This window comes from Pleurodeles waltl, chromosome 9 (genome assembly GCF_031143425.1).
Source record: "Pleurodeles waltl isolate 20211129_DDA chromosome 9, aPleWal1.hap1.20221129, whole genome shotgun sequence".
NCBI classification, from domain to species: Eukaryota; Metazoa; Chordata; class Amphibia; order Caudata; family Salamandridae; genus Pleurodeles; species Pleurodeles waltl.
The window spans coordinates 278,074,395-278,087,846 of NC_090448.1; the positions used below are offsets into that span (position 1 = coordinate 278,074,395).

General features: G+C 40.7%; 1 protein-coding gene across 13 annotated transcripts in view; it reads left to right on the plus strand.

Moving 5' to 3' along the window:
• Positions 1–13,452, plus strand: part of FOXP1 (forkhead box P1) — a 767,794-nt gene that overhangs the window by 224,598 nt on the left and 529,744 nt on the right. For all 13 annotated transcript variants that reach the window (XM_069206714.1, XM_069206716.1, XM_069206710.1 and 10 more), the window contains exon 3: positions 10,133–10,314. In XM_069206714.1, the coding sequence (XP_069062815.1) occupies positions 10,144–10,314 (171 nt within the window). In that variant the 5' untranslated portion in view covers positions 10,133–10,143. The remainder of the gene's footprint in view (positions 1–10,132; positions 10,315–13,452) is intronic.

Below are 13,452 nucleotides of genomic sequence, written 5' to 3' on the forward strand. Positions count from 1 at the left end.
ACTCACACATTTCCTAGAGATACAGAATGGAAAAACCTCTTTGACATTTCGGGTCCCAACAAGTAACTTGTAGCTTCCCCACACAGACAGGAAAAGGAGAGATTTATTAAAACGTGAATTGGCAGATAAAGATAAGAAAAACGCCAGAGAAAGGAAGGAAGAAAGGTCTACACTAAAAACAGTGAAAGGACGCATACTGAGTCAAAGGTCAGAGCAAATAAAAGACAAAGAAAGAATGAAGGGGAGAGAAACAAATAGTAAAAGAATGAACGCCTGATGAAGAAAAAAGAGAGGAATAAAACAAGGAATGAAATAACCAAACTTTTGTGGTTTTGAAAGAGGAGGTAGCAACAGGAAGAGGGAAATAAAAAAAAGGGAAAGGAGTGAAAGTAAACAGTTGAAAGAAAAAGCAAAACTGTTAACATGTGGATTTTAAGAGCTGGAAAAAAAAAGTGGGGGAGAAAGAAACATTGAGAATAAAGAAAGTAAATGAAAGAACAGAGTGAGCTAGGTGAAATAGACCCTCCCAAATAAAGATGGTAGCTAAGAATAGTTTTAATTGCTCCCCTACATCCTCAAACCGAAGTCAGAATGTGGAACAGCAGGGGGCACTACAGAACAGCAGGAGGTGTTTTAGCACAGTTTTATGTGAACCTCAATACAGCAATATTGGGGCGCTTCAGATCAGGATTGGGAGTATAGACAGAGATGTGTCTCAGCTGCAGGTTAGGGTTGAGGTACACTCACAAGAGTTGTATGTGAACTGAAGTACTGGAATAGTAACAGGCACAGAAGGTCAGAAGTGAGGTATGTTAATGGAGCTATGCGTAGAACCTAGTATTGGCGTGCCAGTGTTGCCAGTGTTCACCTGGAGGTGCACTGGTGAATCTGCGAGTGGGGCACAGCATGGGAATGGCGTTTCCTCTGAACCACAGAAGTGAGGAGTCCTGAAGGGTGTGTCTGTGAGCCTTAGTACTGAGAAGAAATGTGAGCTGAATGTTAGAATTGATGGATTCTTGCAGAGCTGTGGTGGTTCCCACTAAAAGTGGTGCTGTATGTTAAACTTGAGGTGCACTGTCTGAGCTGTGTTTTGCTCTTTTGCGTCCAGTATTGGCTTGGCAGTGGGACTGAATATTAGAATAGAGCTACTGTAATGGAATTGTATGTGAGCAGGGACCCAGTATAGGAAAGGAAGTGACCTTGCCGAGATAGAACTGAGCTGCACTGATGGAGCTTCGCCAGAGGTCACATTACTGGAGCAGCAGAGTGTACTGACTGGAAGAACTGAGGCGCTCTGGCAGACAGCGTGTGTGTGGTACCTGGCACTGGCACAGCTGAGGGCCTGGAGTGTGGGAACTGAGGTGCACTGATGGAGCTGTGCCCGAGGTCCCAGCACTGGAGCAGCAGAGTGTACTGACTGGAAGAACTGAGGTGCCTTGACAGACAGTATGTGTAGAGTTCCTGACATTGGCACAACTGAGGGCTTGGAGTGTGTGAACTGAGGTGCACTGATGGAGCTGCACCTGAGGTCTCAGTACTGGAGTAGCAGAGTGTACTGACTGCAAGAACTGAGGTTCTCTGGCAGACAACGTGTGTGGGGTTTTGGCTCTGGTACAGCTGAGGGCTTGGTGTGTATGAAATTTGGTACACTGATGGAGCTGTTAGTGGGATCCCAGTGTGGAGCAGAAGTGGGCACAGTCTCTAAGGATTGCGGAGCTCTGATAGAGTTTGTAAAGAAAATCCAAGCTAAGGAAGGGCAAGAGCCAGGCAGCTGAGAGAGGGTTGAGAGAGCCCACGAAGACCAAATATGACCAAGATAACAGCCTGATTTATAGCCTTGTTTACAGCTAAGCTCAGAGCATGAATGCTCTGCAAATGGCAAGGGAAGCTTCCCTGGACAGGAGCAGGAAACAAGGTAAAAAAAAAATCCCTCTGCAGACTAGATAAACAGGACAAAGCGTACTTATACAGTAGTTGGTCCCTGCTCCCACAAAGAAGAAGGAGGGACAAAGAGGCATGACTGACCGCTAGCAGGCAAGGATTTTTAAATGACACTGAAACTAACAAATGAAATTACTGGAAGCACTCAGAAGAAGTATACTTAAAAGTATACAAGAGGTCATATTCTTGCGCTTGACCTAAAAAGGAATGTAAATTCTCATTGAACATTGGTAAATGCATCCCTTTGTGTCTGGAGATTGCCTATTGGTTGTAAAACAACAGGAAAAGTGGGCAGGCATCCCGCAGCACCCCCTTGTGAGGCTGCCAAATGAAGCACTTGACACAAGAACATGGCAAGCTCCCTGATTGTCAAAAGTAGTTAGACACTGCAGTTAAAAATTTTAGACATCAGTACGAAGGATAATATGGGGAACATAAAGAGAAGCGAGAGCAGGGTTTTAGGTCATGCATGGGAGAGAGGGTGTGTAGTTAACTCATGAATATAACAGAAAACAAAGAGGAGCAGACTTTTAAGATTTTAGAATGAAATAGGAAAGTGTATGCAGCAAGAATATAAACGAAAGCATTCACCTATTATTCACAAAATCATTTCATTGGAACAGTTGATAGAATTGCTACGTTTACATTATCTGATGCTTGCAAAGTCCAGTCAAGTCATGTTACAAGCTTACATTGCTAGAGAATCCGGGAACTGTGCCAATGATTACTTTACTCACTCTTGCCAGGCTGTTAATCTGAATATACTTGGTAACCAGTACCCAACCAAAGGGTCTGATTTCTAGCTGGTGTCTGAAGATGTTTTCTTAAAACAAAGATCCTTCAGTTGCACCACTGTCTACCAAAGGGAGCGTTTTCTTTTAAATAATTAGCTTGCTTTTGCATGACAAATTAACTTAATATACCCTTGGAAGGTTCACCTCTCAGGCCTACATCAACCTCCTACTAAGTCACAAGACCTACATCAGAAAAATAACTAGATTATCAATACATTGACACATGTGGGGAAAGACAAAAATGACACAAATGGTAAGAATTTTTGGGAAAATGAAAACCTGAGGCAACATATCACTAACTCAAGCGGGCAAAAAGTACGTTAAAAAAAGTGTCAGCATGTCAGAAGCTCGGTCAAGAGTCTTCTTTGGGTCAAGGGAAAAACCTCTAAAACTTAGCAAGGCATTACAAAAGGGCAAGGGTAAAGAGGACAATACCTCCTAGGGTCCAAGGGGGTTCAGCATGCAGCGAAGAATGGCCAAAAAGGATTCTGATATCAGTCCAGTTGGGGAACAGTATATTAAAGTTCATAAGACAAAATGATTCGTCCATCCATCGTTCCACATGGCGTTGAATGTGTAACATCCAATAGAAAATGAGCATGCTACTCAGCCTGTAACATTGGTGAAGATTCTCAAGACGTTCATGAGAATGGTGCCCATCTGTACTCTTCCATGTGAGACTGTAAGAATTTTATATATTGCCAGTCTGCAGTCCTGAATGTATGGTACTCAAGGATAACTTCCCAGGTTCAGTTTGTGTAGGACAATAGATATCTATTACCAAGCTAGCATTCTCATGAGAATGAAATTTGGAAAAAAGGTTCATGTTAACAAGATGACTTGACATTTTCTGCACAGGGCCTAAAAGGCCTCACTTAGGCTAATACAAATAAATTAAAGCAACACATTGAATTATGCAAATAAGACACAATTAACACACAGATTATAAATTCAACATTAGTAAACTTTCATTAGTGTTCATGTTACAGTAACTTTTGAACAAAATAACTCTGTTAATGCATGTCTGTTGATACGGTGCAGAACCACATATCTCTACTTTGCATATGAATTTAAAACATTTCCCATTAGAAATCTAATATTGTTTTAATGCAGACTAAAGGCTTACACACTAAAGTACAACATTATGATGAATTAATTCTTCAAACATAAGATTTAATAGCTATATCATGTGGGTTGTGTTAGCTAATCTACAGTGAATGCACACTAACATGGCTTTGCATCACTTTACAATTAAACTATTAGCACTTTGATTAACATAGTGCATAAACTGTCACATATAAATGATCACTGTGACATGAGGGACAGTATTAAAATTTCTGCTACATCAACATCCTGTCACATTATGAAAACCTCCAAAATTATTTTATTGCTATTTAATCAACACTGTAACATATGTATGAGAGGGCAGAATATTGATAGCAGAAGTATTGTCTGATGTAAATATTGTGGTCTACATTTTTGTTTTACAAAAATGTTGGAATATTAGGTGTAGATTTATTAGCTCCAATTTATGTTGGTTTTGTTAACAAATATTTAGGATACTATATTTTGATCAGGAAATATTTAGGCCATAATATTCTGGTGAAACGACTTTTGTTAAGCATGGGTTATTTGAATGATAGGTTGGTGGAATTAAACCATCCCTGGCCTCCAACGCATGTGCTCCAGCTTGGATCCTCGTTTGTCAACTTGCAGTCTATCCATGCATGCAAATGTTCACCTACACACCGTTAATTCCCGTAAGTCTCGTAATTTCGAGCTCTGGTGATATCACATATTGATTTAGAAAATGACATTCATTCTCGGTGATCTACAGACAGTCTCTTGCCAAAGACTGTTGTTCATGCTGATTGGGGACACCGGGAAAGTGAAAAACATAACCCAGTTGCTGAAATAACTTCAGTGGCTTCAAAACCTTGTTAAACCATCAATCCACAGTGACCTGCCTGATCCAAAAGGCTTATCTTGAAGAGCTGAAGAGCAATTACAGGTACCCTTGAAGAGCTGCTAAGCATGAATCTGCTACATTTGCTGTTGTTTTCGGTTAATTAAAGTCCCGCACTTTCTATTGTTTCTCAGCTTTGTGTTGAATCAACTTCTCATTGCATTGAGAAAGCTATGAGTTTTATTTTATTATGTAAATGGCTTGATGTGGTTGTCAGTGTTCTGATGCACTGAAATGTCTTGTTTGTGCTATAATAAAAAAAAGCAACAAAGTTATACCAGGTGGCTGCCAATATTGCTCATGCTGCCTTGCAAAGATGTAGCTGTGCACCATCAGAGTACTGGTGAATATTCACATCTTAAATTGTTTCATGCTGATCAGGGGTATTCATATGATGGCAGCTGGCAGCAGGTATCACACGTAATGGACCTGATTAAAGTTTTCCTCGCAGGTACCCCATCACAAATGTGACTGACATCCCATCTGTCATATTACAAGAGCATTAGGAAGTAAGGGCCATATGTACAAACACATTTTCCCATAGACGCAGAATGGGTAAAACCCTTTGCTACATCTGGTCCTAAGTGTTTACAAGAAGCCCCCTGTAACTATTTTCACAAAAAACACGGTTTTGTCATTGCTTTACCATTCAATTGATGCCTCGATGTCCTTCTAAGACTAACAAGGAATAAATAGTTCACAATTTTCTTAGTTGTGGATATGCCAAGTATAATCAAATAGATGCTATGTAGTGGTCAGTCATAACAACTGTCCTGTTTACAGTCATTACACTGCCACTTTCTGAATGTGTGGCATTAAATCTGATTAAGAGTTTACAGAAATACATTGGTAATAACTAACTGTAATTAAGTTTGCCTCTGGTTTTTCAAATTTGTGTGCAGAGTAGTTAAACAAGCAATGTTTTGCATGTGGCAAAACTCTGTTACTCTTCACAGGTGGAACTTATTAAAAAAATCAATTCTCACACTTTTAACATTGCATTTTCTTGTGCTCTCAGTGTAGGTCTTATTGCTGCGAGCAGTGTTTTTTAATGCCATGGTGAAGATGAAATCCCAAATGTATGATTTTAAGGATACTGAAAGGAAGGTTTTAAATAGTCTGGAAGATTGCTGTAGTTTTAGGATGTGAGAAATTGGTTTTTGGGGCAATATTTACACTATTAATAGTTTTTTTTTAGGTCACAGCCCACCAGACAGTAGAGCGGTCTGGTTTTTCTAAAAACATCTTGGGGACTTTCAGAAAGTTTACCTAGAAATGCCTTCCGCTCATTGATTACCATTGGCTTTGTGGTTTGTAACTCACACTTTCTGGTTTTCCATTTGCTGGCTTTATTTTCTTTAGGCTCTCTAGGTTCAGTTTGTCTATCCTGTTGCCTAAACTGTGTTTTCTGTATCCTTCCACAAACTCGCATTCTGTTAACAGGCCTGTAAATCTTGTTCTTATCTCATCACATTTGCTGTGCATTCAAAGACTGAGGTCAAATGTCAGGTGCTGTCTTCCAAGGGCGCTTGTTTACTTTTCTTTCTGTGACTTCAAAGTGAGAGGATTTATGTGACAATCTTGCTGGATTCTGGGGGTAGAAAATAGTTTTTTTCTAGCACACAATATTTAAATGAACTGTGTAAGCATTTTTGAGGATATTAGAATTATGAACGCACAAATGAAGCACATTGTTTGTTATTTTTGAAGTGTTTTGAAAACAAATACATTAATATGATTGAAACGAATCATTAAAGTAGGTGATTAATTTTCCACATATTTTTGTCTGTATTGTTTAATTAGTAAAAATGTATGTCTATGAAAATGTAATTGAAAATATGTTGTCTGTAATGGCAGTGTGCTACCCCACCATGAATAATCTACGCCACTCCACTCTTCTCTGCACCACTCCACACCACAGCACGCTACTCTACACCACTCTACTTCACATCATTCCGCACCACTGCACTCTACACCATTCCACTCTATGCCACTGCACTCTATGCCACTTAACGCCACACCTCTCTAATCTACCCTGTACCACTCTACTCTGTGCCAGTGCACTCTTCGCCACTCAACTCTACATTACTACACTATTTGCCACTGCATTGGAGACTACTTCAGGTTAGGCCACACCAATCTACGCAGTACAAACCTTCTCTACGCACTGTACTCCACGCCACTCTGCAACACTGCACTCTACGCCACTACACTCAGTGCCAATACACTCTACACCAGTGCACTGTACTTTGTATCACTCAAATCTATGACTCTGCACCCTACACCAATCTACTGTACGCCACATTAATCTACTCTGTGTCACTGCACTCTACACCACTTTACTCTAAGCTATTACACTGTATGGGCCAGATGCATCTAGATATTTTGCATTTGCAAATGGTGCGAATCGCAAGATTCCACTGTTTGCAAATACAAAATCACCTTTCATGATTTATGAAGGGCATTGCAGTGCAATTTTAGCAAATCACAATTTTTAGAGATTCCCTAAAATTGCGACTCCGAATAGGAAATCGCAAATAGGCAATACCTATTTGCGATTTCCTGTGTACATGTATCATGCATTTCCTAAATGGGAACTGGGCATTTAGGAAATGCAATTACCACCAACTCCAAGTTGGGCATTAGAAATGCATTTTTAAAAGTGACATGTAGCGCACACATGCCCCTAGGGGCATATGTGCGCTTTACATGTGCACAATTATTTTTGGGGGGGGTGCATTAAGGCCCCCAGCACCCATGGATTTGCATTACCTAAATTGCAAATTCCTAAAAGGAATTCACAAATTAGGAAATGCAAAAACATTAGGAAATGCAAAACCATTCACACCTATGGGCCATAGGGATGAATGGAGTCCTGTTCCCAAATTGCGAATTTTAAGGAATCGCTATTAGGGATTCGCTATTTTCCTACATACCATTTTGCATCTCTCAAATAGCGATTTCTTAACATTTGCTATTTAGGAAATGCAATTCGATACTTTGATACATCTGGCGCTATGCCACTCTAATCAACTGTACTCTACCCTGCACTACTCCAGTCTACTCCACTTCACCCTACTCTGAAATAATCTACACTATGCCACTGCACTCTACGCCACTCTACTCCACTCTGCGTCACTCTACTCAATGCCACTGCACTCTACACCACCCTACTTTTAGCCAATGTACTCTACTGTGCATCACTGTACTCTAGGTCACTGCTCACTACACCACTCTACTCTAGCACTTTACTCTGCAACATTGCACTCACTGTCACTGAACTCTGTGCCACTCTACTCTGCACTATCTATGCCACTGCACTCTGTGCCTCTCAACACTACTCTGCACTCTACACCATTGCACTCTATGGCACTATACTCTACTCTGCACCACTCTATGCTACTCTACTCTGCACCACTCTACAGCACTGCACTCTGTGCCACTCAACACTACTCTGCTCTCTACGTCACTGCACTCTATGCCACTTGACTCTACTCTACACCACTTTAATCTACGTTACTCCACTCTGCGCCACTTCACTCTGCAACACTGCACCCTGCTATGCACTCAACTCTACGCCACTCCTCTCTTCACCACTCTACGCCACTCTACTGTATGCCACTCTACGCCACTGCACTCTGGCCACTGCAGTCTATGCCACTCCACTCCACTCTACTCTGCACCACTTCAATCTGCGGCACTCCACTCTGCGCCCTTCCACTTTGCACAACTATGTATGTCACTCTATGTGACTTCCTACTCTGGCACTCCAATACACAACACTCTATTCCATTCCACTGTACAACACTCTACTCCACTCTTCACCATTCCACTCTTCGACACTCCATGCCACGCTCTGCTATGTCACTAACTTTTAGCCCTGCTGAGGAGCAGACACGCTGGTGAACAACATAGCTAAAACACACTGGCAAAGTCAGAAGCACTTGCTTAAGCAAGACCTATTGGCTTTGCCACTGCTTGTCATTATTAACTGATAATGTCGAAAAGAGTCGAATCTCTTGTTTCCAGCAAGTAGTAGTTTTTAAATCTCTGGTGAAGTACACTGCATTGTTCAGTTGGAACAGGGCAGCTCTGACACAATACGATCCTTCTTATTATACAGCAGGATTAAGGCCAGCATAAACCCTGGTGTAGTGGCCAAATAGGCTACAGAAACCCGGCACTTGACACACATTGTGAACTCAATAGCAGAGCATTTGTTAACCTGACCAATACTAATTTAGTAAGTAGTTCAGCCTATAACCTGTGCTAAGCTACACATTTACAAAGTTTAAGATCAGATATAGCATACTATAAACATGTGTGTAGTGGTGTGGGAGCATTAACAGGGGGTAGAGGTTTTTGACAGGCCTTAAAATTCCTATCTGGTGAGGACTGTAGTCAGGTGTTGCAAGGTCCATACCTCGAGCCTTATCAAAAAGAAGGGGTCCTGCTGCAATAAACAAGTTGATTCCTGCCCATTGGCTGCCTGACTTTGTATTTGAGGGAACAAAGAGCACATGAGATGCTTCTGTAACACCAGTCAAATTACCTGTAATGCTGGTCAAATTCTTTCTGGCGACCGTTGCACCATACATACGCCTGATGACCAGCTCACACAGATATCTGTTCAGTCTTTGGTATTAGAGCCATGTTCGTCAATGAGTTGAGTCTGCTAGTGAGAAATAGTGTGGCTTTGCTCCACATAACTCTATTAGACAGTGTGAATGTTTTAGCTTCAAAGGACGAACAATTGTAACTGATTGATCCCATACAAAAGTTGTACATTGTTATACAAAATGATACCTAGTTGTGACTGATGTGAGGCCTGAGTATCTGTAGTGATATATATGCACGCACACCTAATTTAAGTAATTAAAATTGAACTGAGATTCACCACAAAAAAAACAAAAAAAAACTTTTGTCAGAAAAAGCAAGCACTTAGGTTTGTAGGGTAATGTTTCCAGTCATATTAATTATTATTAACATGATGCAAGTAACCATCTGACAATTTGTGTTTGGCGCATGAAAACCTAAACACTGAACACTCGGCTTGCCTGATCTTCAAGCATCTAACACCCTTTGGGTGTTTCACATAAAATGTAATATAAAGTGACTCATAGGTTTCGACGTAGTGTATAGCAACCAGATGTAATTAGAGGAATATAATGGCTGATTCTGTGTTCGTTTGAAAATATTTGTGTCTCTAAGGGAAACGTGATATTGAATATGTAACCATCTATGTTTAGTTCTAAATTCTGCTTCCAAAATTATAGCTGATCAAATAAGTAAATAAACTGGTAAAATGAAGCATTAATAAAATGTAAATTGTACCGGAGGAAATGAAAAGTGCTGGCTGGGTTTACAGAAGACATGTCTCCTCTCAGACAGCAACTGTTTTAACAGCTGTTTTTTTGCATTTGTGTTTTAGGTTTCTGAGCCATGATGCAAGACTCTGGGCCTGAGACAAAAAGTAACGGTTCAGCCATTCAGAATGGAGCGAGCACTGGCAACCACTTCTTGGAGTGCACCCTGCGAGAAGTGAGGGCCAACGGCGAAACCCCCTCAGCCGAGATGGGTGCTGCTGATCTAGCGCACCTCCAGCAGCAGCAGGTACCGTGGCAGCCTTCCAGCACGGAGGGCGGAGGAATATCAGTCCTCCCGTGTAATCGTTGTGGAATGCAAAGTTATACTTTATGATGTGTGCTGGCATCTTTTTTAGGATTTCCTCGCAAGGAAGAAAAAAAAAATCAAAGCCTTCCTTCATTGATTAAATATGTCGAGTCTGCCTTGCTATAAACCAAGTGCACCTCTCTTCAAGTACACTGCTGCATTATAAGCATGCAAACGATAGCTGGAAAAAGGAAGCCTTCTAGTGTTAAACTTTATTTTAAGTCATATGAGTGTGGTTATTACATTACAAAATAAAATCTATTCTTGAAATATCCTCATGTAGAAATAAGGTTAACCATGTGATGTTCAGTGTTTGTAGTGTCTTTTGCCCTAAGTCGTGTTTTTGTGACTTACTGAAACCAGAAGAAATTGTTTTCATACTCCAAACCAACTCTACGTGGATAGTTAAATTTGAAATGTTTAACGGTTTGTGGCTGAAAATGAACATGTCATTAAATTAGGAAGTTGAAAGTAAATTATATTGATAATATATAAAAGAAAAAATAGAGTTTAAAAATGGCATGCAGAATTAGAGAACAGGCAAATCAATGGTGATTTTTTTTTCGTATAGGCACTCTCCTGGCTAAATTGTAGTTGTTCTCGATTAAACTGTATTTTGTACATGGCATTTCTTTGGCCCAGGATGTTCTATTACTGTCATGGAGCCGCCTGATCCATTTGACAATATGCACACGGTCCACCAATGTTTCAGGTTGTTATTTGTATCTATTCATTTTTTTATTGTTTTCCATTTATTGAGAGCAGTGGCTTCTCCTCTACTATGGTGAAGGAGTGTCGCCCCCCCCCACCACCAGCTGCAGCCGCTGCAAATCCTTTCACAAGGAAAGGATAATAAACTGTGTTTATTATCCTTTCCTTGTGGAAGGGGCGGGGCATTGGGTGGGACAAGCAGAGGGGAGTGCACTGTGCACTCCCCTAAGAGCACATGTGTGTTTGGCCGGCCAGCTGTCTTGGGCTGGCCAAACACACATGTATAGTTGTCTCTCTCCAGCCCAGCAACATAGTTGCTGGGCTGGAGAGAGCCTGAACAGGCTCCCAGTCTGCCTGGGAACACCCTGGCTGGCCTCCCAGCCAATCCTGACGCTCCTCTGAGCAGCGTAAGGATTGGGCGCAGGGCAGGCTTGAAGCCTGTGCCTGCCTGGCCCAGAGATGACGCAGGATCGGCGGCGTTCAGCATGGGGGTACGTTTTTTAAAATCATTTTTTAATGTTATTAATTTCACCACCACGCGCCACCCTGCCCCTAGTAATCCCTGTGAGCCATGACTGATTGAGAGTGTAGTAATTTCTATAACAAGCTTTAAACCATTTGCATTGCTCATAGTTGTCAATTTTCCTCTTTTTTTCTATCATATTGGCATACATTAGGAATATCATTGTTTCTTTGTATGTTCATAAAGGCTTCTGTTTAATTGATAATGACCTAAATTGTGGTCTATAATTTCCTTTGGATGATTTATTTAAATGTTGAATTTAGTGTGGTCTTCTATTTGAAGGACCTTCAGCTATAAGGTCCTACCTATCATGCAGTCATGCTTACAGTCTGTTCTTATTTACCAGTCATGATCTGCTCTGTGGCATTGTATGTTCACCATAATGTCTGTCCCAAAAAGCGATGTTTCTTTTAAATATTAAAGAGTCAAATTGGTACAGCTGGTACTTAGTTCTGCCCAGCACACATGTGGGACATCGTTGTGTCTATGGGCCAGGCAGAATTAAAGTATAATGGGGGTTAAACGCATTGTGTATGTTAACATGTGTTAAATCCCTTCCTCCTAACCAGGGAACCAGCAAGAACAGGATTCGTGAGATTGTGTAGAGGCAGGGGCTTATAACCACAGAGTACACAGTGCAAACAACACCAGTCCTTCCACCTTTCTCTGTGTGAGTGCTGTCAGTTTGGGATTTTATTAAGCTGGATGCCATATAGTAGGGAAAATGGTTATTTGCATTTCTAGGTTTACTGACCCACCCAATTGGAGCTGGAAGCATGCATAGGTCTGTTCCAGACAAAGTAGTGTATCTGTGAGCATGGAAAGATAATGGAACATTACATAAGCCAAACAGACAGTGCCAGTTAACAATTTAAGAATATACCCATGCTAGCCCTCTCAGAGCAATACTATGCAGGCGCTGGGCTTTCTCCAGACATGTACATAGCCATAATTACCACAATTGGGGATCTACTTCAGTGATGAAACAAAAGTTGCCGAGCACAACACTCCCAAAACTCTATTGTCATTTTTCGGAACAGCCTGACAGTGGCATCCCTGCAGAACAGGGCAGCTTAAGGACTGTTGCAGGTGGCTTTATGACTGCTCCCAGAACAGTCAGTCCACAGGTGAAAAGCAAAGCAGCAATGTGGTACAAGGAAGCTTATCCTTTTTCTCGTTCAATGTGCTAACCTTCTCAAACAAACTACTTGCCTGATATTGTGGAGGGCATGATCACATTTTAAAATAGCTTGCATTTTAAATGTGCATACTCCATTATATTTATAATATACAGAGTCAATTAGCATTTTAATATAGCTAAGGCTAAGGTATGTGTCATCAATTATTTCACCAATTAAATCAGGTCCTTTCACCCAGATACATAGTGCACAGTTTCAGCGCAATGTTTACCAAACGGATTTCTATATATGGCTGCAGGTGGATGGTATATTCCATCATTTAGTATCTACAAAAGAACAACCCAGTATGCCCATGTATCCTTGGGTACAAATATCAAATAAGTAAAGATTCCAACAAAGGACTTGGTTAAACCAAGAATCTTTGAAAAACTCTCGTTCTAATTTTCAAGATGTCCAAGAGTAACATCGAAATTAATTTAAACTAATTATTTAGCATGGTACCAATCAATCAAAACAAATTGACACAGCAGGTGCAAAAAATGAATAATTTTGTATTTTAAATCCAAAGATTGTTAAAGATATAGAAGTAGGGGTCACAAACAGAATCTCCAAATACATAGACATTGCAACATTTGGAATATAATTGGAATCTTTTTCTATCATATATGTCGATGTATCAACATCCCACTCAAAAGAATCTCGTGA